Source organism: Perognathus longimembris, chromosome 25, assembly GCF_023159225.1.
Source record: "Perognathus longimembris pacificus isolate PPM17 chromosome 25, ASM2315922v1, whole genome shotgun sequence".
Taxonomy (NCBI): domain Eukaryota; kingdom Metazoa; phylum Chordata; class Mammalia; order Rodentia; family Heteromyidae; genus Perognathus; species Perognathus longimembris.
In genome coordinates, this window is record NC_063185.1 from 17,019,553 (window position 1) to 17,040,641 (window position 21,089).

General features: G+C 48.5%; 1 protein-coding gene across 2 annotated transcripts; it reads left to right on the forward strand.

Annotated features, from left to right (window-relative positions):
- Nucleotides 1-5,664: 5,664 nt before the first annotated feature.
- Nucleotides 5,665-18,650, forward strand: Btnl9 (butyrophilin like 9). Of its 2 annotated transcripts, none has more exons than XM_048334250.1 (11): nt 5,665-5,796; nt 8,547-8,683; nt 11,064-11,411; nt 12,705-12,986; nt 15,210-15,338; nt 15,497-15,529; nt 15,722-15,742; nt 15,908-15,928; nt 16,379-16,405; nt 17,075-17,101; nt 17,881-18,650. In XM_048334250.1, exons 2-11 carry the CDS (start codon nt 8,572-8,574, stop codon nt 18,537-18,539), a joined length of 1,659 nt encoding a protein of 552 aa, XP_048190207.1. In that variant the 5' UTR covers nt 5,665-5,796; nt 8,547-8,571; the 3' UTR covers nt 18,540-18,650. The 2 variants fall into 2 exon arrangements, with proteins under 2 accessions (XP_048190207.1, XP_048190208.1); XM_048334251.1 differs by lacking the exon at nt 5,665-5,796 and adding an exon at nt 7,793-7,997.
- The last annotated feature ends 2,439 nt before the right edge of the window (nt 18,651-21,089 follow it).

Here is a 21,089-nt window from a genome sequence, read left to right on the forward strand (position 1 = left end):
GTGCCTTTTTCTACCTTTTACAAAGAAACCAGTCACATTGGCTAAGCTACTCTGGTATGATCTTGACTTAGCTAATTGTATCTGAAATGTCCTTATTTCCAAATAGGGTTACATTCTGAGGTATTTGGGTTAGGATTCCCATGTATACATTTTGAGAACACAAGACAATTCAACCCATTCACAAACTACATTCAGAGCGGGTGAAGAACAGGGAGAGGAGGAGGAGGAGGAGGAAGGAAAGGAGAAGAAAAATGAACACGATTTTGTGATGAAAGTCTGAAGTCCCAGCTGTTTGAGGCTGAAGCAGGGTAAGGATGGCTTGTGCCCAGGATAAAATAAGTGCATGGAAAATCTTTAAGATACATCTTCAGTGAATCAATCACTGTTGCTGCTAGATGCTGTGGTCCACACTCAAAATCTCAGCATTTGAGAGGCTGAGGCGGGAGAACTAAGATTTCCTTCCTGGTACATTTCCTTCAGACCTTCCATACAGGGTGAACTGGGAGGATATACAATTTTTATTTATGAATTAAACATAACAAAACCTAAGTTGAATCAGATTGCCAAACTCCTCTCAAGAAGAATTATATGTGTATAGGTGGTCTCCAATCATAAAATAAAGAGTCTCTCTGAGGGCTGGATTTAGCAGGTTCTTTTCTCAGAACTAGCAAGTCAACTGTTCATATGGTTGCTTCCTTCAGTGCTCTTCTTTGGGGCCTGCCTGTCCTGACCGAAACCAAACCCTTTCCTGACGTCGATTGTAGAGTTGCGCGTTGTTCTCCTCTTCACTGCTTGCCCTTTAGTGTGGGTGAGTAATTGACTTCCTTTCACACAGGGAAGCGCCCCTCCGCTGTACAAACTCTGTGTGGCAGGTGGCGCTGTTGAGCTCTGAGCTGGCAGGGCGAATGGGACCCACCTGGAGAAATTGGTCCTCAGCTGCTCTTCAGGACTGAGCCACAGCGTGGGGAAGGGATAGGACCGTCCACGATTGTCCTTTGTGGATGGGTGGGATTGTGTTCTTAGCATACTTTGAAATCCTAACCCAAATACCTCAGAATGTAACTGCAGAGTCCTGGCCACCCAGGAGTCGCACCCACGACAAGAAAGTCACCAGCACTCAGTCAATCGGGCAGAATTTCGCGGTCAGGCTGACCTAATACCAACTTTATTTTAACAATTGTTACCATGTTCCCCTAATATCAACTGAGCAAGCATGAACGGGCTAAAACAATGCAGTGCTCAATCACCAGTGGACCAACCTGACAGTCTCCATGGCATTCCTGTAACTACCACTATGGTTATTTCTATAACCTATTACTGTGATCATTTTTACAATCGTTACTATGGTTGCTACCTAGATACAGAGAGGAACAAGGGCTACACCTATTTTTAAATGTCAAACTATAAGGACCTAGTCTCACCGGTGGGGTGTAGCCGTCTAGCACGGAGTCACCAAAATGGAGTTATAGAAGCTAAGAGTAAACTCGAAGACCGTGAAATTTTACAAGCCCTATTGTTCCTAGGAGCTGGGGAGGGGCACTACACTTTTCCTTGGTTTTCACAGTAAGCTTATATGGAAATAGGGACATTTCAGATACAATTGGCAAAGTCAAGATCATACTGCAGTATGAACATCTTTTCCACGTCCTTTATATTATTTGCCAGCTTTCCATAGCACCCAACAATGGGATGTGGCTGTTTTTAACAACATTATGGAATTCATAGGTTTACTATACATACATACATAATATACATACATAGATTTAATATACATCACTTTGCCATACATGTCAGCTCCAGAGTCCTCTTGCCAGACCCAAGGCAGAGCTGAAGAGTCCTCAGCCACAAGACAAACGGTCTTTCAGGCTCTCTCCCTCACCAGACTCCAAAGCAGCCATTTCCCATGGAGGGAGAGGGCCTGACCGGTAAGGAGAACCAAGCAGTTAATTTTGTACTTGACTATTACCGCTTACTGAGTTTCCTCTCCTAAAAATTCCCTGATCACCAGTGAAGTAAGGAAGAGAATTCAATTTTCATTGTTACCTCTCACCTATTTATTGAAGGCTTTAAGCAAAATGAGGGGAAAAAATCAACAAAAACACAAAACTTCTGTACCTGATATAGACCATCCGTCTAAGGATACATAGGTAGGGAGAGGAACTGTTAAAAGAAACTCAGCCAGGAACTTACAGACTGTAGAAAACTACCAGAAACTTGTCTCCATTTCTTCAACACAAAAATTGCAAGAAAAATAAAACAGGAGACAAAGAGACACTGAAGAGAGAGAGCAACTAATGAACCTGAACGGCAATTAAACCCTTAATACATTATCTGTGTGACATAATGGAGGAACAGAAAAAAAATCAACCATATCTGATGATGCAAAGTGAATAGTGTAAATAATTTAAAGGAATTATTACCCTGTGGGGTTTTTTGTTGTTGTTAAAGTATCTCCTTTTAAAGGTGTTCATGAAATATTCATGGATGAGACAATGTCTCCGATTTCTTTCAGAATTATGTGGGGGGGCCAGGGAAAACGAGGTGGGAATTGAGATGGCAGGGAACCGCTGGAGTTGATTATGTTGGGAGCTCACGTGGGCTCCATCCGAGCTCATTACATTTCACTTTGTATATATTTGAAACCTTTTGCAATTGGACGTTTTAAAGGGGCTGAGCCAAGGGAGGGTTTGGAGGAAGAAGTCACCCCTGCACTTTGACACAGCCATTCCTCCTGTGTCCGCGACTGCAGGCTGGGCAGGATGTACCGCTCCAAGCCTAACAAAGGCACACAGACCTTTCCCAACGTGTGGGGTCACAGTCGGCATGTAGACTCCCATCTTGGGGGGCCTCAAGGGCTTCACCCTACCTCCCCTAATACCCAAAGAAGAAATTCACTTTTTGCTACTACTGTTGGGGAGTCAGGGCTTTGGTTCCCCAGTAGGTGGCTGCTTGTATATACCATCCTGGTTCCTTACTGTTTAGGAGATTTCTCATTCAGCCTGAGCTGATGTAAGGTGTCTGTGTAACCATGCCATTTTCTGTGGTATTTGTCTAGTGTATGCTGGTTTCCTTAAATGGTTCCTTTCTTTCTAGACCACCCTGATTGGAGTCTTACTTTGTTCAGCTGTTGATAGACTTCTTTGGGGTTTAGTCAGCTGTGTATGTGTCTCAACTTCTATTTCATGCACGTGCTTTTACAGCTCCGTTTTCATTTCTTTGATCATTTTTGACACTGTCCTTTTGAGTTCACTGTGAGATTCCATCGACTTCATTTTCATTCCGTTTCCCTCATTGTGGAGTTGCTGGCTTTTGGATGAGTCACGTGGCCTTGTTGTTCACATTGCTAATGTTTTCTCACTTGGATTTATGCATCTGATGATGAGGTTTGAGTTGAAGGCTTTTAATCTCCTGCCTCTTTTAGTTCAAGATTTCACAACATTTAGGTAAGACTTGAGTAGTCGCTTGGTTGTGGTGGATTTTTTCGTCACAAGAAGGGGTGTGTGTGCAAAACCATTTGGTGTAAACCAACTGAACAACTCGGGGGGGGGGAGAGGGAAAGGGGGAGGGGGGAGGGGGAATGAGGGAGGAGGTAACAAACAGTACAAGAAATGTACCCAATGCCTAACGTATGAAACTGTAACCTCTCTGTACATCATTTTGACAATAAATAATAAAAAATTTTAAATTTTTTAAAAATAAAAATATAAAAAAAGAAGGTGTGTGTGTGTATGGTTCAATAGTTACACATTTGGCCATGATTCTTACCTCAAATGTCACAGGGAGGGGCTGGGAATATGGCCTAGTGGCAAGGGTGCTTGCCTCGTATACATGAAGCCCTGGGTTCCTCAACACCACATAAACAGAAAAAGCCCAAAGTGGCGCTGTGACTCAAGTGCCAGAGTGCTAGCCTTGAGCAAAAAGAAGCCAGGGACAGTGCTCAGGCCCTGAGCCCAAGCCCCAGGACTGGCCAGAAAAACCCAGCAAAAACCAAGGCCAGATATGTATTTCAAATGGTAGAATACCAGCTCATTGACTTATGAGGGAATGAATAATACAATTAGTGATGGGTTCCATATTTTGAAGTTGCTGAAAGTATAAATGTTGGAGTAATCTTGTTGATGTATCTCTATATGTGTGTTAATGTTCCTCACAGCCATAAACCATAACCATTGGACCTGTTTTTTTCTACTATCCAAAGATTATTGGCAGCTGCACTGGACAAAAGTCCACAAGTTCATTATATGAGGTCACTGTATCTGACACTCTGTGTGTGTGTGTGTGTGTGTGTGTGTGTGTGCATGCGTGCACGTGCACACCAGTCATAGGTCTTGAACTCAGACCCTGGGTACTGTCCTTGAGCTTTTCTGCTCAAAGCTAGTGTTGTACTACCTTGAGCCACAGCTCCACTTTTGGTCTTCTGGTGGTTCATTGCAGTAAGAGTCTCATGGACTTTCCTGCCTGGGCTGGCTTTGAACTGTGATCCTCTGATCTCAGCCTTCTGAGTAGCTAGGATTACGGTGTGAGTTTATAAAGGAAAACATTCCTCTGCCTTGAGTCTATCCATTTATTAGTCGGACCTCTATCTCCACCTCCCAACCCCCTTCTTTGCTTTTCTAGCTTGCTCCCTGGCCTTTTCCTTTGACCATACATACTAATGAAGGTGCCATTACTCTCCTCCCTGACCCTGTTCACTATTCAATGGCTGGTTTAAGTTTAATCTGAACCTTCCTCTGTCTCATTCAGCCCCTCCTTACTACCCTAAAGATATCTTTAAGCACACCTGAGTCCATATTTTCCCCCCTCACCCAAGATGTCTGCATACAGTTCCCTTCAGATATCTACCATGTAGCTAACCCATCCCCTGGTACCTTGCCCTGCCTGTCTTCAAACATCATGGGTTTCTGGGAGTCCCTGGGGATGTCCTGCACCTGCTTGTGATTCTTTGTGCCACAATTTAGACCTTCCCCCCCTCTCCCTGAGAGAGCATCAGTAAAGTAGTTCCACCAGGAAGCTGAAATTTGCTCTTCTTTCCCACCAGGACCGAGATTGCACCGTGGCCCACGGCAAAAATGGGGTCAGGTGGAGCTGTGCTGTTCTTTATTGAACCATCCTAACACCGTCTCCCACGCAAGTTCCAAGCTGTGTGGATGAACAGTGACTGGGAGTTTTTGGTCTGGGGCATTTCTTTTCTGGTTTCCCCCTGCAGAGAGATGGTGGGGTCCTGACCTTCAGTGGACATAACAGCCTAGTCTGTCTCTTTTGCCAGGACTATGAGGAGCGGGAAGCTCAGCAAGAACAGCCCTCCTGCCTCCCCCCAGCCCCAGCTCCATCCACACAGAGGTCCTGTGCGGCCATCGCAAGCAGCCTTTCCTGCTCCGAAACGCCGCAGCGCTGCTGCCTATTCTGCAAAGCTCTCAGCTACCTTTGCCCTCCTTCCAAGACCCTGGAGGGACATTTTCCATGGGAATTGAACGTGTGGGTTTCCCCCCAGAGACAGGATATGACAGAGACTTCCTTGTTTTGTTCTATCCATCTTGGTTTTTATAACAAAGGGCAGAGCCAAGAGCATGTGTCCTAAGGTGGAAGGTGGGTGAATAATTTTGTCATCAATGAGCTATTCTACACACACACACACACACACACACACACACACACACACACACACACACACACTGAGCCTGCAGTCCATTTTTAAAGGGTGTTGGCATCGGGGACTAAGACACTCCACCGCCATCGTCCCCTTTGCGAGGGAAAAGTGAGTGGTCACCAGGACACATTTTTGCTGCTACCCGAAAGGTACGTGGCTCATTCTCCACACCTTTCCCCACCTCCCCCTTTCAGAAAGGAAATGAAAAGCAGAAAAGGATGAGGGGAGCCCCCGGGGTGGGGGGTGGGAGGGGGCGGCAGAGTATGGCATGGGTAGCATTGTCTTCTCAGCTGAGCCTGGTGGCAGGATGGGGTGCTTCCGGTGTGCCTGTTAGACCAGGTCCCCTGAGAGGTACCCCATCGGATGGAAAAGACGCACGCACCTGCTGGGGCTCCCTCCTTGAGGCAACTCATCTGAAGAGACGCCAAGAGGGTGGAAGTCCTCCTGTGGGTTACTGGAACCCACCAAACCCATGTGGGCCCATTTCCTTATCTGTCACCCAGCCTTAGTCATAAGAAAAGCTACAGGGGCGGTGAGAGGGGTCACTGCCTGCCACGATGCCTTCGGTGCAAGGGTGGGGAGGGCAGGATCGTGTCCATGCCCCGCTGACCTCCTTGGAACTTACGGTTTGGGAGAGAAGAAGAGTGTGGTGACATCGGCCGCTTACACACTTCACAAAAAGAGAAAAAAAATAGCAAAGCAAAATAGGGTTTGTCTTTCAAGAAAGAACTCCAGAGCTGAGAGACTGACATTCGACAAGAGTGCTCGGGAATTCGAAATGCAGGAGAAAAGGAATCAGAACTGGGCCTGGCTAGGGGCAGGGGCAAAGCAAGGAGGGAACAGAAGGAATCCAGAGGAAGGGGATGAGCGACAGCATGCTGCCCCGGGTGGGGGGGGGATGGTGGGGGGGGATGGTGGGGGATGGTGGGGGGGATGGTGGAGGGAGAGTGCATGGGCCCTCTCCCTCCCTGTCTTCAGAAGGGGAAAACAGGAGCTCGCTGGAGAACAGAGAGAACGGCCCCCCCAGCTCAGCTCGCCCCACTTCTGCCCATCCGTCCCCATCTTCCACTGCAATCCAATAGACCCAGCAACACTCGCCAGCCCACAGTCCGAAACCCAGCTCAACTCCGCTGCGCATGGATGAAATTGAGGTGTATTTCTTTCCAGGGGACACTGGTACTTCAATACGAGTCAGAGCCTCGTTTTATTTTTAACCCCCAGCCAGGTGGGAAAGGGCAGGCTTCAGGCAGCACCTAAGGAGGGGGGCAATGCTGACTCCCCACTTCAGAAGATGGCTGAACTCTTGCCCTGCACGTAAAACCTTCCCAGGTGACGACATCCCTGGGTGCTGAAGGAAGAGAGTTGCATCGTGTCGGGGATGTTATTGACAAGCTCTTCAGGATGCTCCGTTTTAAATTGCTTACCCTGGTGGTCGTGTTTTGTTTTGTTTTTTAATGTTGTGTTTGTAGTTGTTTGGTTGGTTCTGTGGCTAGACACCTTGTGACCCAGACCTGTGTCTGCAGAAAGAAAAAAAAAAATGATGAGGATGACGGTGGCAGAAGATAGGGAAAGAAACTGAGGGATTCTGGGGAGTGAGTTTTCTACAGCAGGCCTTTCCCAGGGGGTGCTGAGGGAGAGTATAGAGAGAGACAGGGAGAAATCTCTGGAAGAAGAGAAAGAACAGATGTTCAGAAGGTAGAGGAAAAAAACGAGGGTGTGCTGAATTTATTTCAAGAGCATCTTACTAATGTGTAAGAGGGTAAATGACTCCGAGTTGACACTGTTTGTTTTCTTCCATTGCACAAGTAGAGAGAGTGAGGCTCGTGCAGGTGCAAAACATGCCTAAAAATCCTACAATTGAATAAGGAGGTAATGGGGATCCAAGGACGTGTTGGCCAAGCCAGAATCACTGGCTTCCATTCACTGAGATGGTACCACAGAGCCCAAGGGAGGAATAGAGTTAGAAGCATCATGCTCAGTCTGGGACTGAATTCGCTGAACCACAGGTGGGAAGAAAGAACGAGTGGGACTTCAAAGCTGCTGTAGATATACAAGAAAAATAGCCCATAGGAGACCCTAGAAATCACCCCCTGCAGTCTCAGGTTTGCCTGAAATTGTCCCAGAATGTCATTGGAGCAGGCCAGGCGTATTCTCCCTTTCCTAAAGCATAGGACTTTGTGTCTGTTCCTCTGGTTTGTGGACCTAATGTTTTTCCATGTCAGGCTGTGGTTCAGTCCTAGTAAAGAAGGGAGAATAAAAATGCATCTGAAGCCCGGCACCAGTGGCTCAAGCCTATAATCCTAGCTACTCAAGAGACTGCGATCTGAGGATCACAGCCAAAGCCAAGAAAGTAAGTGGGACCCTTATCTCCAGTTAACCACCAGAAAAACCGGAAATGGCACTGTGGTTCAATGTGGTAGAGTGCTAGTCTTGAGCAAAAGAGCTTAAGGACAGTACCCAGGCCCTGAGTTCAAACACCATGACTGACCTCCCCCCCAGAAAAGCATCTGAGATTCTTCAGATTTGCCTTTGTTTGGGGAACACTATAAATTCCAGAAAGGGGTGTCACTGAGCCCCCCACACAATGTATGGCTCTGTTCCTGGCTCTAAACAATACCTTGCCCCGATGTTGTTTCCTCTGGGACCCTACAGCCCTGTACTCTTGAAGAAACATGAGTTTGAGCAAAGCTAATAATAGTATTGGCTGGTAAAATTAGAAGCAGTTCTCATATCCGGTTATGGTTTTAAGCCAGGTATGGGGGACTGGTAAGAACCCCAGAATCACTATTATAATTATTATTATTCTCATTGTTATTATTATTGCAATGATGGATCTCAGCCCTGATGAACTGAATACAAGTGCCCACGTTGCCCCCAGAATCACTTCCTTTCTTACCAGGTGTGGCCCTTGTTGCTGAGGACAGATGGCGGATTTCCCAGGATCCCTGGAATTCTTGAAGCGAGTTCTCCTCCCCAGCAGTGCCTTCTTCCTTACCTACCTTCTCTTCTTGCCTCAGCCTGGGCAGGTGAACTCAGGTAGTGCCTATAATCGGCAGCCATAGGCAACTCAGCCAGCCTCTGTGTGGCTCAGCTCTGCCCACATCTTCTGCCAGGTGCCCCCCCTCCCACCCCGTCACATAGAACCCGATTGCTAAAAACCCATTGCTCTCCCCCTCCTCACCCAGCACCATCCAGAGCTTTTCCTCCCTTCCCACATAGCAGAGAGCACGGCAAGTGGGCGGCAGAAATTTCTTCTTGGTCTGGGGTGGGGATAAGTTGGTATAATAATCCCAGCGCAGTTACCCTCCCCGCACAGTGTTTGAGGGTCAGGAAAGATCTGTATTAGTCTCATCAATTCACAAAGCAAGCTGCCAGCTAGGCACCTGTGGCTCACACCTGTAATCCTAGATACTCAGGAAGCTGAGATCTGAGGATTGCAGTTCAAAGCCAGCCTGGGCAGGAAAGCCTATGAGACTCTTATCTCTAATTAAGCACCAAAAAGCTGGAAGTGGAAGTGTGGCTCAAGTGGTAGGGCACTAGGTTTCAGCATGAAAAAGTTCAGGGACAGTTAGCTAGTCCTAGAGTTAAAGTCCCAGGAAACACACACACACACACACACACACACACACACACACACACAGAGGAATATAACATACACATTAGTTTCTTTATCTGCCTTATTTTGGCTTAAAAATTGTATTTCAGGGCTGGGAATATGGTCTAGTGGTAGAGTAGAGCGCTTGCCTCGCATACATGAAGCCCTGGGTTTGATTCCTCAGCACCACATATATAGGAAAAACCAGAAGTGGCGCTGTGAGCAAAAAGAAGCCAGGGGCTGTGCTCAAGCCCTGAGTTCAAGCCCGAGAACTGGCAAGAAAAAAAAAACCCACTGCATTTCATTTACTGCACTGGACATGGTATTTCGTGGCCATCCTGGGTCTTAACCACTTCAGCCACAGCTCTATTTTTTGGCTTTTTTTTTTTTTAGTACAAACCACTGGTGCCCAGCTTCATCCTAGTCATTTGAATGATCTGCTGTAGATTCCTGGTCTCGAAAGCAATCAGACAGACAGACAGAGATAGAGATAGAGAGACAGATAGAGGAGAAAGAGATAGAGATAGGAGATGGGTAGAGATAGAGATGGAGAAAGGTATCCAAAGGGATGTGATAATAATAATAATGATGATAATAATAATTCTAACCAGGTGCTGGTGTCTCAAGCCTGTAATCCTAGCTATTTGAGAGGCTGAGATCTGAGGATTGGGGTTCAAAGACAGCCCAGGCAGGAAAGGCTACGAAACTCTTATCTCCAATTAACTACCAGAAAACCAGAAGTGAGGCTTTGGCTCAAAATGGTTGAGTGCTAGTTTTGAGTGAAAAAAATCTCAGGGACAGAGCCCAGGTCCTGAGTTCAAAAGCCCCTGCAACTGACAATGAAAATGATGGTGGTGGTGGTGATGGTGGTGATGGTGGTGGTGGTGGTGATGATGGTGGTGATGGTGGTGGTGGTGATGATGATGGTGGTGGTGATGATGGTGATGGTGGTGATGGTGGTGATGGTGGTGATGGTGGTGATGGTGGTGGTGATGATAATGGTGGTGGTGGTGGTGATGGTGATAATAGTGGTGGTGGTGGTGATGATGGTGGTGATGGTGGTGGTGGTGGTGATGATGGTGGTGATGGTGGTGATGATGGTGATGGTGGTGATGGTGGTGGTGATGTTGGTGATGATGGTGATGGTGATGGTGGTGGTGATGGTGGTGATGGTGATGGTGGTGATGGTGTTGGTGATGATAAGGGTGGTGGTGATGATAATGGTGGTGGTGGTGGTGGTGAGGGTGATGGTGATGATAGTGGTGGTGGTGGTGATGATGGTGGTGATGGTGGTGGTGGTGGTGATGATGGTGGTGATGGTGGTGGTGGTGATGATGATGGTGATGGTGGTGATGATGGTGATGGTGGTGATGGTGGTGGTGATGTTGGTGATGGTGGTGGTGGTGATGGTGATGATGGTGGTGGTGGTGATGGTGGTGATGGTGATGATGGTGGTGGTGGTGGTGGTGGTGATGGTGATGATGGTGATGGTGATGGTGGTGGTGATGGTGGTGATGGTGGTGATGGTGATGGTGGTGATGGTGTTGGTGATGATAATGGTGGTGGTGATGGTGATGGTGATGGTGGTGGTGGTGGTGGTGGTGGTGATGGTGATGATGGTGATGGTGGTGGTGATGGTGGTGATGGTGGTGATGGTGATGGTGGTGATGGTGTTGGTGATGATAATGGTGGTGGTGATGGTGATGGTGATGGTGGTGGTGGTGATGGTGATGATGGTGGTGGTGGTGGTGGTGATGGTGGTGGTGATGTAATCATGTTTGAAGAGGTTGACTTGGGCCGCTGTTCTGGCTTGTCATCTAGAGGAGGTCAAGGTGGTAGGCCCCGAGGAGACCATGCTGGCCCTGGTCGGGGAGGAGGTGGAGTTCCCCTGCCATCTGTCCCCGTACCGGGACGCGGAGCACATGGAGATCCTCTGGTTCCGGGGCGCGGCCTCGGACGTGGTGCACCTGTACCCGGAGGGGCCGGGGCTCGGGGCCCAGCAGACCACGCAGTTCCACAACAGAACCCGACTGGTCACCGACGGGATCGCGGACGGCAGCGTGAGCCTGCACCTGCGCGGCGTCCTGCCCGCCGACGAGGGCGCCTACGGCTGCCGCTTCCTCTCCAGCGACTTCTCGGGGGAAGCCGTCTGGGAGCTGGAGGTCGCCGGTGGGTGCGGGGCCAGGCCTCCACGGTGGGGGGTGTGTGGAGGGGGGACAGAGGGAGCGGGGTCGGCTGGGGTGGAGACACAGAGCCACGGGGCTGGCGCGCGCACACACATATCAAGAGGGTTGGTGATCCACATTTCCGTGTGTAAGAAGGGAGGAAGAACATTGTGATAAGGATCAGCTAAAGGGGGAGAATGCAATAAAAAAAAATCCAATGCATGGTCTACAAAAATTAAGAGAAGTGAGGGAAGCGGTGGGGAGGGCGGGATGGGTGAGAAAGTTGGAAGGGCGACCTTGGTCAAGACGCATGGTAGTCACACACCGCTTTGGTGATTGGCAACTCCTTTGCGCAAGTACTTAAAGATAATAGGGATACATTTAAAAGAATAAACATACCTTGACTTAAAGAGGAAAATGAAAAAATGGTACCTAAGGGATGAGGGAAGATGTACAAGATGAAAAGGATGGAGAAAGGCTCAGAACTGTATGGATAGGATTTTATATAACATTGACATTGAACCCGTATTCATGTTTGCCAGTTCGAAATACGTGGCTGGGATGTAGCTAAGTGGTTAAGTGCTCACTTAGCACACATAAGAACCAGCACTGCAAAGAATAGACAATAGAGAGATAGATAAGATAGATACACAGAGTTAACTCCAAAAGAATAAAGAGACAAAGAAGTCCCTATAACACAAACACATCAACTCCAGTAAGACCAAAGAGAGAACAACCTATTGGAATTTGAGATGGGACAATGCTACATTCTAAAAGAAGCTTTTTCTCGTGCATATTTTCTTGGCATAATATGACTAAATGTGTACAGTACAGTTCTTCTCTATCAAATATGCTTCTCTGAATGTTTTCAATATCTCCAAGGGGCCCGGTGTTGGTGGCTCTCACCTGTAATCCTAGCTACCCAGGGGGTTGAGATCTAAGGATCCTGGTTCAAAGCCAGCTCAGGCAGGAAAGTCCTTGAGACACTTATCTCCCAGGCCCTGAGTTCAAGCCTCGGGATTGACTCTGTGTGTCTGTCTGTCTCTGTCTCTCTGTCTTTATCTCTCTGTCTCCCCCCACCCCCGCCTCCCCTGGGAGAATATTGACTGTATTCCACTGCGAATCCGCACTGTCCTTTATCTGCCATGGAGTCGGGGAGGCAAGCCCACACAGAGGTTAATAGCTGCCCCTGTTTCTGTCTTATGGTGACTTTGAAATGGTGAACAAGGACAAGGACTTCTTACACACTTTCTAGGATGGAGCCTGACCTTTATCACTCCTTTTCTCTCTCTCCCAGGACCTGGCTCAGACCCTCGCATCTCCCTCGAAGGCTTCAAGGAAGGAGGCATTCACCTGAAATGCAGCTCCAGCGGCTGGTACCCCAAGCCCAAGGTTCAGTGGAGTGGCCCCCAGGGCCAGTGCCTCCCTCCAGAGTCGGAAGCCATCATCCAGGATGCCCAGGGCCTGTTCAGTTTAGAAACGTCTGTGGTTGTCCGGAAGGGAGCCCATCGCAGTGTGTCCTGCTCCATCTACAACCCTCTCCTGGTCCAGAAGAAAGAGTTGGTGCTCCAGATAGCAGGTCAGTAGATAGTGGCTTTCCATAGCATCTTACTTGCTACATCCTCCGTGTCGATTGGCCTCAACGTTGGTCTATAGGGGTTCAAGGATTCTGAGATCTGGCTGAGTGTGAGATGAGCTAGCCTCGACCTCTGCAGAGCCATCGAGTGAGGAATCAGGAGCTCACTAAGAATGCAGCTGGAAATCCAAAGAGTAAGAGACAGAAAGGAGACACCAGAGAGCCAGCGCCGCTGTGCCAACGGCCAGGTGCAAAGCCTGTCAAGTCTACTCATTAGAGATGGGCATGAGAACCTGGGCAGCCCTCATTTTATCCTTCAAGCAATTACCAGGCAGAACACTCACAACGTGCCCAATAAACTATGATGTAAACCATCTCACATCTTGATCTATATGGTAGGAGCTAGAGAGAAAGTCCCAAGCAGAAAATGGTATCTGATAATGCCTGTGGATTAGAAAAAGGTAATTCATGGAAGTAGATTACCATTGAACATCAAAATCCTATTATGGCCAGGCACAAGTGGCTGACACCTAGAATCCTAGCTACTCAGGAAGCTGACATCTGAGGACTAAGGTTCAAAACCCACCTGGATAAAAGTCTGTGAGACTCTTATCTCCCAGTAACCACCAAAAATCCAGAAGGGGAGCTGTGGCTCGAGTGATAGAGTGCTAGCTTTGAGCAGCAAAGCTCGGGAACAGCACTCAGGCCCTGAGTTTAGGCCCCAGAACAAGTACACGCACACGCGCGCACACGCGCACGCACGCGCACACACACACGTATCTTAGGATGCATCCATGGAAGGGTTTAATGTATTAGATTGCTTCAAGTGTTAGAGAAAACCCAACCTATTGACCATTTCTCACATCAGTCCAAATCAATAGTTACATTATTATAACAGAAATAAATCTCTCCTACAGGTACAGTCAGGCAGATTGAAACCCTCAGAGAAACAGTAACTTGTGCTCAAGTTGACAGAGTTGACAGCACCCTTTGTCACACCGGTAACTGGCGTGGCTTTCTATATCAGATGTCTTTATCCAAAGGAAAAATAAAAAAAGCCTCATGTGTCTATGGCAGGCATGTAGTTACAGCTTGGAACCAGGTACTTGAGGACCAAGAAAAAAAAATGGGATATTTGTCTGATGTTTGCATATCAAAGCAGTCCTGGGTTGTTAAGGCTGGCAAGATGTTTGTTTAGCTTTCAAACCCACTTACCTACATTTTGAAGTGGTAGAGAAAGAATTTCCAAGTTTCCTAAAGGAAATGCTCTGAGAAATGGGAAGTGAAGGATTTCCCTTTGGTATTAGGGAAAATCCAAAGGGTTTTCTTTTCTTTTCTTTCTTTTTAGATGTATACACAAATATAAATTTGTAACAGGAGCTCCGTGCCGGAGGCTTAGCTCCAAGCCTTCCACGTGGTCCTACTAACTTCCCTGAGTATGCTAAATAAGAAAGAGAAGAGTGGTAGTGAGGGACAGGTTAAGTGAGTGGCTCATGCCTGTAATCCTAATAATTTGGGAAATGGAGGTCTAGAGGATCTTGATTCCCGGCCAGCCCAGTTCCAAAGACCTCTGCCAACCTAAATCTATGTGTGGTGGCTCCTGCCTCTCCTCCCAGCTATGCGGGAAGAAATAGGAGGATCACTCTCCGGACCACACCAGGCCTAAGTGCAAGATGGTATCCCCCAGGTAACTAAAGAAATTAGAACTGAGGACATAGCTCAGTGACATCCTACCTACCTAGAAACGGCATGCTATAGCCAGAAACAAAGTAAGCCTTTCAGCCCATCTCCAAAGGTGCTGGCGTGAGCTTTAGTTTTATCTAGAAGAATTGGATTCGTGTGTGTGTGTGTGTGTGTGTGTTTGTGCCAGTCCTGGGGCTTGAACTCAAGGCCTAGGCACTGTCCCTGAGCTTCTTTTTGCTCAAGGCTGGTGCTCTACCACTTGAGCCACAGCGCCACTTCTGGCGTGTGTGTGTGTGTGTGTGTGTGTGTGTGTGTGTGTGTGCGCGCGCTTAACCGAAGATAAGAGTCTCATAGACGTTGTTCCTCAGGCTGGCTTTGAGCCATCATCCTCCGATCTCGTGGCTTCTGAGTAGCTAGGATTACAGACATGAGCCACCAGTACCTGGCTGACCTTGTGGATCATTATGAGGTCCAAGGTGGGCTTGTCTGGGTGGTCAGGAGTACCCAATAGACATCTCCCTGGTGGGGGCGGGTGTTTTCTAGACATGTTCTTACCCGGCACATCCCCCTGGAAGAGGGCATTCCTTGGGACCCTGGTGGCACTGCTGCTCCTCCTGGTCCTCCTTGCCATGCTGGCATTGCGCTACTTTCGCAAGCAGCGGCAGTCCCAAGGTAAGAGGCTGCTGCCTGCCACCCCCGCCCCCTTGCAGCTGGATTTGCTTTGCTTGGGAGGCAAATCCAGCTGGTGGATGGGGAGTTTCCACGGACACCCTGCCTGCCTGGCTGGAGGCAGGAGAGGGTGCATAGTCCATCTTGTCTCTTGCTTTCAGCAAAGGCAAAGAAGCAGGCGGACAAGGAACGAGGTAAGCTGGGGCGCAGACATCCTCTAAGCCCACATCTCTGAGGAGCCAAAGGAATGCTGGCTCCACAAGGCATGTGGCAGAGCAGGAGGAGGTTCTAGGAGCCGGGAGGCAAGAAGGTGGGGAGGAAGATACTCCCGGTCTGTCCTCTCTCACCCGCTGCCCAACTTCTTCTTCTTTTCGTTTCTTCTTCAGGAAAACTGACGGCACAGCTGGGTAAGTTCGGGGTGCCTCCCCCAGAGTGCAGGCTGCTTGCTACCCCGTGGAGAAACCTTGCAGCCACTTAGACAGAGGCCAAAGAATTTCTCCCCAATGAGCTAACTGCTTTGGAAGGTTTCTCCCTCCTCTGAACGTTGACCTTTTCCTCTCTTTTGCTTATAGAGAAGCTTCGGACAGAGCTGGGTAAGTAACCCCTCTTAAAATTGTTCTTTGCTGGGGCTGGGAATGTGGCCTAATGGCAAGAGCGCTCGCTTCGTATACATGAAGCCCTGGGTTCAATTCCTCATCACCACATATATAGAAAAAGCCAGAAGTGGCGCTGTGGCTCAAGTGATAGAGTGTTAGCCTTGAGGAAAAAGAAGCCAGGGACAGTGCTCAGGCCCTGAGTTCAAGCCCCAGACCTGGCCAAAAAAAAAAAAAGAAAAGAAAAGAAAAGAAAGAAAGGTCCTTGCTGCCCACCTTGTGATTTTTGCGTCTAATTAGCAGTGTGTTCACTCATGTTCACTCGGGTGTGATGTCAGGATGCGGCAGTGGAGGGGGAGGAGAGCAGGGATGGTGTCAGACGTGACAGGTGAAATAGGGAAGTCGTGCCATTCCGGGGTCCTAATTCTGTGTTCCCTTTTACTGCTTCAGACTGGAGAAGAGCTGAAGGCCAGGCTGGTGAGTAAAGGCCATTTTTCCTACCAACTATTTCCCATTATGATCCCTGACGAAGCCGCCATGGGGCTGCATCTCAGGACACCCATGGTAAATTGGAAAGATTGTCCTGGGGTTAGAAAAAAAAAAATGCAAGTAAGACGTCATAGCTTAGCAGCATGGCTGGGTGTTGTGATCACGTGACTGCCCCCCCGTGGAGTGGAACACTTCCACCTATTAAAGAAAGGTTCCACCACTTCCCAATAGCTCAAGCTGAAGACTCAGACTGTTCCTCAAGGGTCTTGAAGGAACATTCCAGAACCCAACTAGACCCAGGTGTTCAGTCCTCGGACTCACTGTTTTCTAGGTGTGAGGGGAGAATCCAGTCATTGTTCTCTCTACAGTGACTTCGGTTTTTTTCCCCCAATGCCATCCTAGGCCACTGTGCGTAACTTTCCCTTGACGGAAGGAGTGGCCATGGGTGCGTGTGTAGTCCCGGGTCAACATGGGTCTGCCCGCCGGCCTGCTCTGGCCTTGTTCCCAGAGGCCGAGGCCACAGGCACGTCCAGCCAAACTTGCATGGGTGCTTTGTCCTGAGGCTTCCTTCCCTTGCTTTCCCAGTGCGCCCTCGTGGGGGCCGAGAGCTCCTGGCTCAGCCTCCTCACCATCTTTTTCCTCTCTGTTTGGTTTCAGAGTGGAGAATGGCCCGACAATATGCAGGTAACGGAAATGGAGAAACTGAGTTGCAACTTGCTTTGGCTGGATCTTAAGCAGATGGGATGAATGAGCGATCTGACCTAAGAGGAAAGCCCTGCGAGCCCAAGTCTAAGTCTGAGACACACGCGCACACACGCACACGCGCACGCACACACACACAGTACACTTGCATACACGGTGTGACGCATGCAACATGTGCATTAAAACCCTCAGAGAAACCAGGAGGCTGTTGAAAATGAACTACCCAACGTGCGAGGGGGGACGGGAAGGACAAACTGCAAGAGAAGGGGTGGTAACCGTCCAAACAAAGAAATGTACGCTTTACCTGGCTTATGCAACTCTAACCCCTCTGCACATCCACCGCTTTCATAATAATAACACTTTAAAAACCAATTTTACAGAAAGCAGCCGGGCGCCGGTGGCTCCCGCCTGTCCCCCTAGCTAATCAGGAGGCTGAGATCTGAGGGTCACGGTTGGAAGGCAGCCTGGGCAGGAAAGTCCGGGAGACTCTTATCACCCACGAGCCCCCCCAAAATAACTGAAAATGGAAGTGTGACTCGAGCGGTAGAGCGCCAGCTTTCACACACACACACACACACACACACACACACACACACACACACACACACCAAAAGGAGGTACTGGGGGGGGGGAGATTCTAGAACCCCTCAGAATCTGGAGGGCTGTCGATGGGAGAAGGGGAGAGTGTGGATGTGGGGGGGTAGGGGGTGGGGTCCCCCCAGCTCTCCCCAGCTGACACGAACCCCGTGCCCCCGCTGCAGTGGACATCACCTTGGATCCCGCCACGGCGCACCCCAGCCTGGAGGTGTCCGAGGACGGCAAGAGCGTGTCCTCGTCCCGCGTGGACACGGCGGGGGGGACCCCGAGCCCCGCCGCCGCCGCCGCCGGCGCGGGCGACCCCGGGCGGTTCACGGAGCAGACGTGCGTGCTGAGCCGGGAGCGCTTCCCCGCGGGCCGGCACTACTGGGAGGTGCACGTCGGGGCGCGGGGCCGCTGGTTCCTGGGCGCCTGCCTGGAGGGCGTGGCGCGCCGCGGGCCCGCGCGCCTGAGCCCCGCCGGCGGCTACTGGGTGATGGGGCTGTGGAACGGCTGCGAGTACTTCGTCCTGGACCCCCACCGCGTGGCGCTCGCCCCGCGCCTGCCCCCGCGCCGGGTGGGCGTCTTCCTGGACCACGAGGCCGGGCGGCTGTCCTTCTTCAACGCCTCCGACGGCTCCCACCTCTTCACCTTCCACCACACCTTCCCCGGGCCCCTCCGCGCCTACGTCAGGCCCCGGGCCCACGACGGCAGCCGCCATCCCGACCCCCTGACCCTCGTGTCCTCCGGGCCGGCCGGGGCCGCACGGGGTCCCCAAGAAGAGGACGGTGACGCCTGGGTCCAGCCCTGCGAGCCCCCGGACCCCTCGCCGGGCCTGTGGTGAGGGGGGCTCCCCTGCGTTCAGGAACGAATCCCAGAGACGGGCCTGAGCGACCAGCGCTTCCCTGCTTTCTCTAGAGAAGACAGATCGATAGGTGATAGATTGATCGATAGGTGATTGATAGATGGATGGATGACTGATAGATTGGTCGATAGACAGATAGATAGATAGATAGATGGATGGATGATGGATAGATAGATGATAGATAGACTGATCAATAGATGACAGATGGATGGATGATGGATAGATAGATGATAGATAGATGATTGATAGATTGATCGATAGATGATAGATAGATGGATGGGTGATGGATAGATAGATGATAGATAGATGATTGATAGATTGATCAATAGATGATTGATTGATAGATGACAGATAGATAGATGGATAGATAGATGATAGATAGACTGATCAATAGATGACAGATGGATGGATGATGGATAGATAGATGATACATAGATGATTGATAGATTGATCGATAGATGATAGATGGATGGATGATGGATAGATGATTGATAGATCGATAGATGATTGATAGATTGATCGATAGATGATAGATGATTGATTGATAGATGACAGATAGATAGATGGATAGATAGATGATTGATTGATCGATAGATGATTGATAGATTGATCGATCGATGGCAGATAGATGGATAGATGATAGATAGATGATTGATAGATTGATCAATAGATGACAGATAGATGATTGATAGATGATAGATGGATAGATAGATGGATAGATCATAGATGGATAGATCATAGATAGATAGATGATTGATCAATAGGTGACAGATAGATAGATAGATAGATAGATAGATAGATAGATAGATAGATAGATAGATAGATGCACCAGCCAAAATGTCAGGAAAAATCTAAAAGTCGCACTGTAGCCCAAGAGAGAGACCCTTGCTAAGGTCGATGGGGTATAGCATTTTCTCTAAAGAAAGTCGGTTGCCACGCTCACCCGTGTGAATTGTAGGATTCGACAACTGATTTCCTTTTCACTGATGTTGCTGACAATCAGGAGTTTGCCGGGAGACAGGATGGAAGTTGAAATAGAGTCCAGAGGGTGAGAAGCATTATTCGATGGGTTTTAGAAGTCTTGGTTCATTTATTTGCCTGGTTTTATTCGGTTGTGTCTGTTTCCTGGCACTATGGATGTGTAGAAGTACTGGCACCTTGTTAGCTCGCCTTGTGGTCTCACCTGAGGTTCAGATGCTCGTTTTAAATAGCATTTCCTACTACAATGACGTTGAGGGGAAAGAAGCAGCTAATTTCGAGAGTAGGGTGCAGAAGGTTCAAAGCATAAACCATCTTGGGCTGAAAGTAAAAAAGTCATTGTCCGAAACTGATGGAAAGTAGGAGTGAGTTCATATATTTCTTGTACAAAATTACTGTGTCATGGGCTAGGATGTAGCTCTGGCAAAGTGCTTGCTTAGCAAATGTAACATCCATCTCTAGTACAAAAAGACAAAAAAGCTTTAAAAAATGTGTCTATGGTTAATAACTCCATATTGTGTATTTGAAAATCACTACGATTTTTTTAGAATGGTCTCACCATAAAAATATCGTATGTGAGGTAATTTATGTTCATTAGCTTGATTGAGCTATTCCACAATATATTCATGTGTATCAACATATATGATGTGCCATAAATATATACTTCATCAATTAAAAAAGATAACTAAATATAATCGTTTAAAAATAAAAGCATATTATAAATAAACCAAAAGTTTGTAGGTTTCAGTGTGGACAAACTTTTCTGACCAATTATGGGGTAATGTGACTATCAGAATTCACAATACCAGTAGTAGGGCTGAGTGTATAGTAGCTCTGTAGTAAAACATTTGCCTAGCACATAGAGAGCTCAGGGTTAGATTCCCAGCAATGAGGGAGAAAGACAATGATGAACTCTTATGCATTAACTAAAACCAAAATCCACATGTCCATACTGCCATGTATGTATGTATGTATGTATGTATTGTGCTGGTGCTGGGGTTTGAACTCAAGGCCTTGCACTTTCACTTTGCCTTCCCACTCAAAGCTAGTGCTTTACCAGTTGAGCTACACCTCAGCTTCCAGATTGTTTGTTTGTTTGCTGCTTAACTGGAGCTAAGTCTCACGGAGCTTTCTGTCTGGGCTGGCTTCAAAGGGGGATGGTCAGATCTCAGCCTCCTGAGTAGAGAGGATGACAGAGGTGAGCTCCCTGGCTCCGATGCCTTTTGACTCAGAGGAAACTTGTGTGGGGGGTCCACAGTCTTCCTCCGGGGGGCTACGCACACCCAGTGTTCTCCACATCTCAGACCATGCTTATCCTATTTTTGTAGACAACCCTCTAATGCTACAACGTGTGTGGTTCTTCGGGGGTCAATTTAGGGAGGTGACAAGGATGCCCACCTCTTCATGGAGGGCCGGGAATCATCTGTCCTCATGATCAGTCTACTTCCAAGGCCAAGGTCGCCCCTCTTTAGCCTTCTTTCCGCCCTACACCCCTTCAACAGAAATGAGCTTCTTTTTCATACCTACTTTCAGACCTTACTTTTCAGACCT

What these genes read in the sequence shown, in the direction of transcription:
- Btnl9 (XM_048334250.1), top strand. Translation starts at nt 8,572, where the DNA reads ATGGCGGATTTCCCAGGATCCCTGGAATTCTTGAAGCGAGTTCTCCTC. An exon ending in CTGGGAGCTGGAGGTCGCCG is followed by an intron (nt 11,412 to 12,704) that starts GTGGGTGCGGGG and finishes TCTCTCTCCCAG; the next exon opens with GACCTGGCTCAGACCCTCGC. An exon ending in GAAGCTTCGGACAGAGCTGG is followed by an intron (nt 15,929 to 16,378) that starts GTAAGTAACCCC and finishes TTACTGCTTCAG; the next exon opens with ACTGGAGAAGAGCTGAAGGC.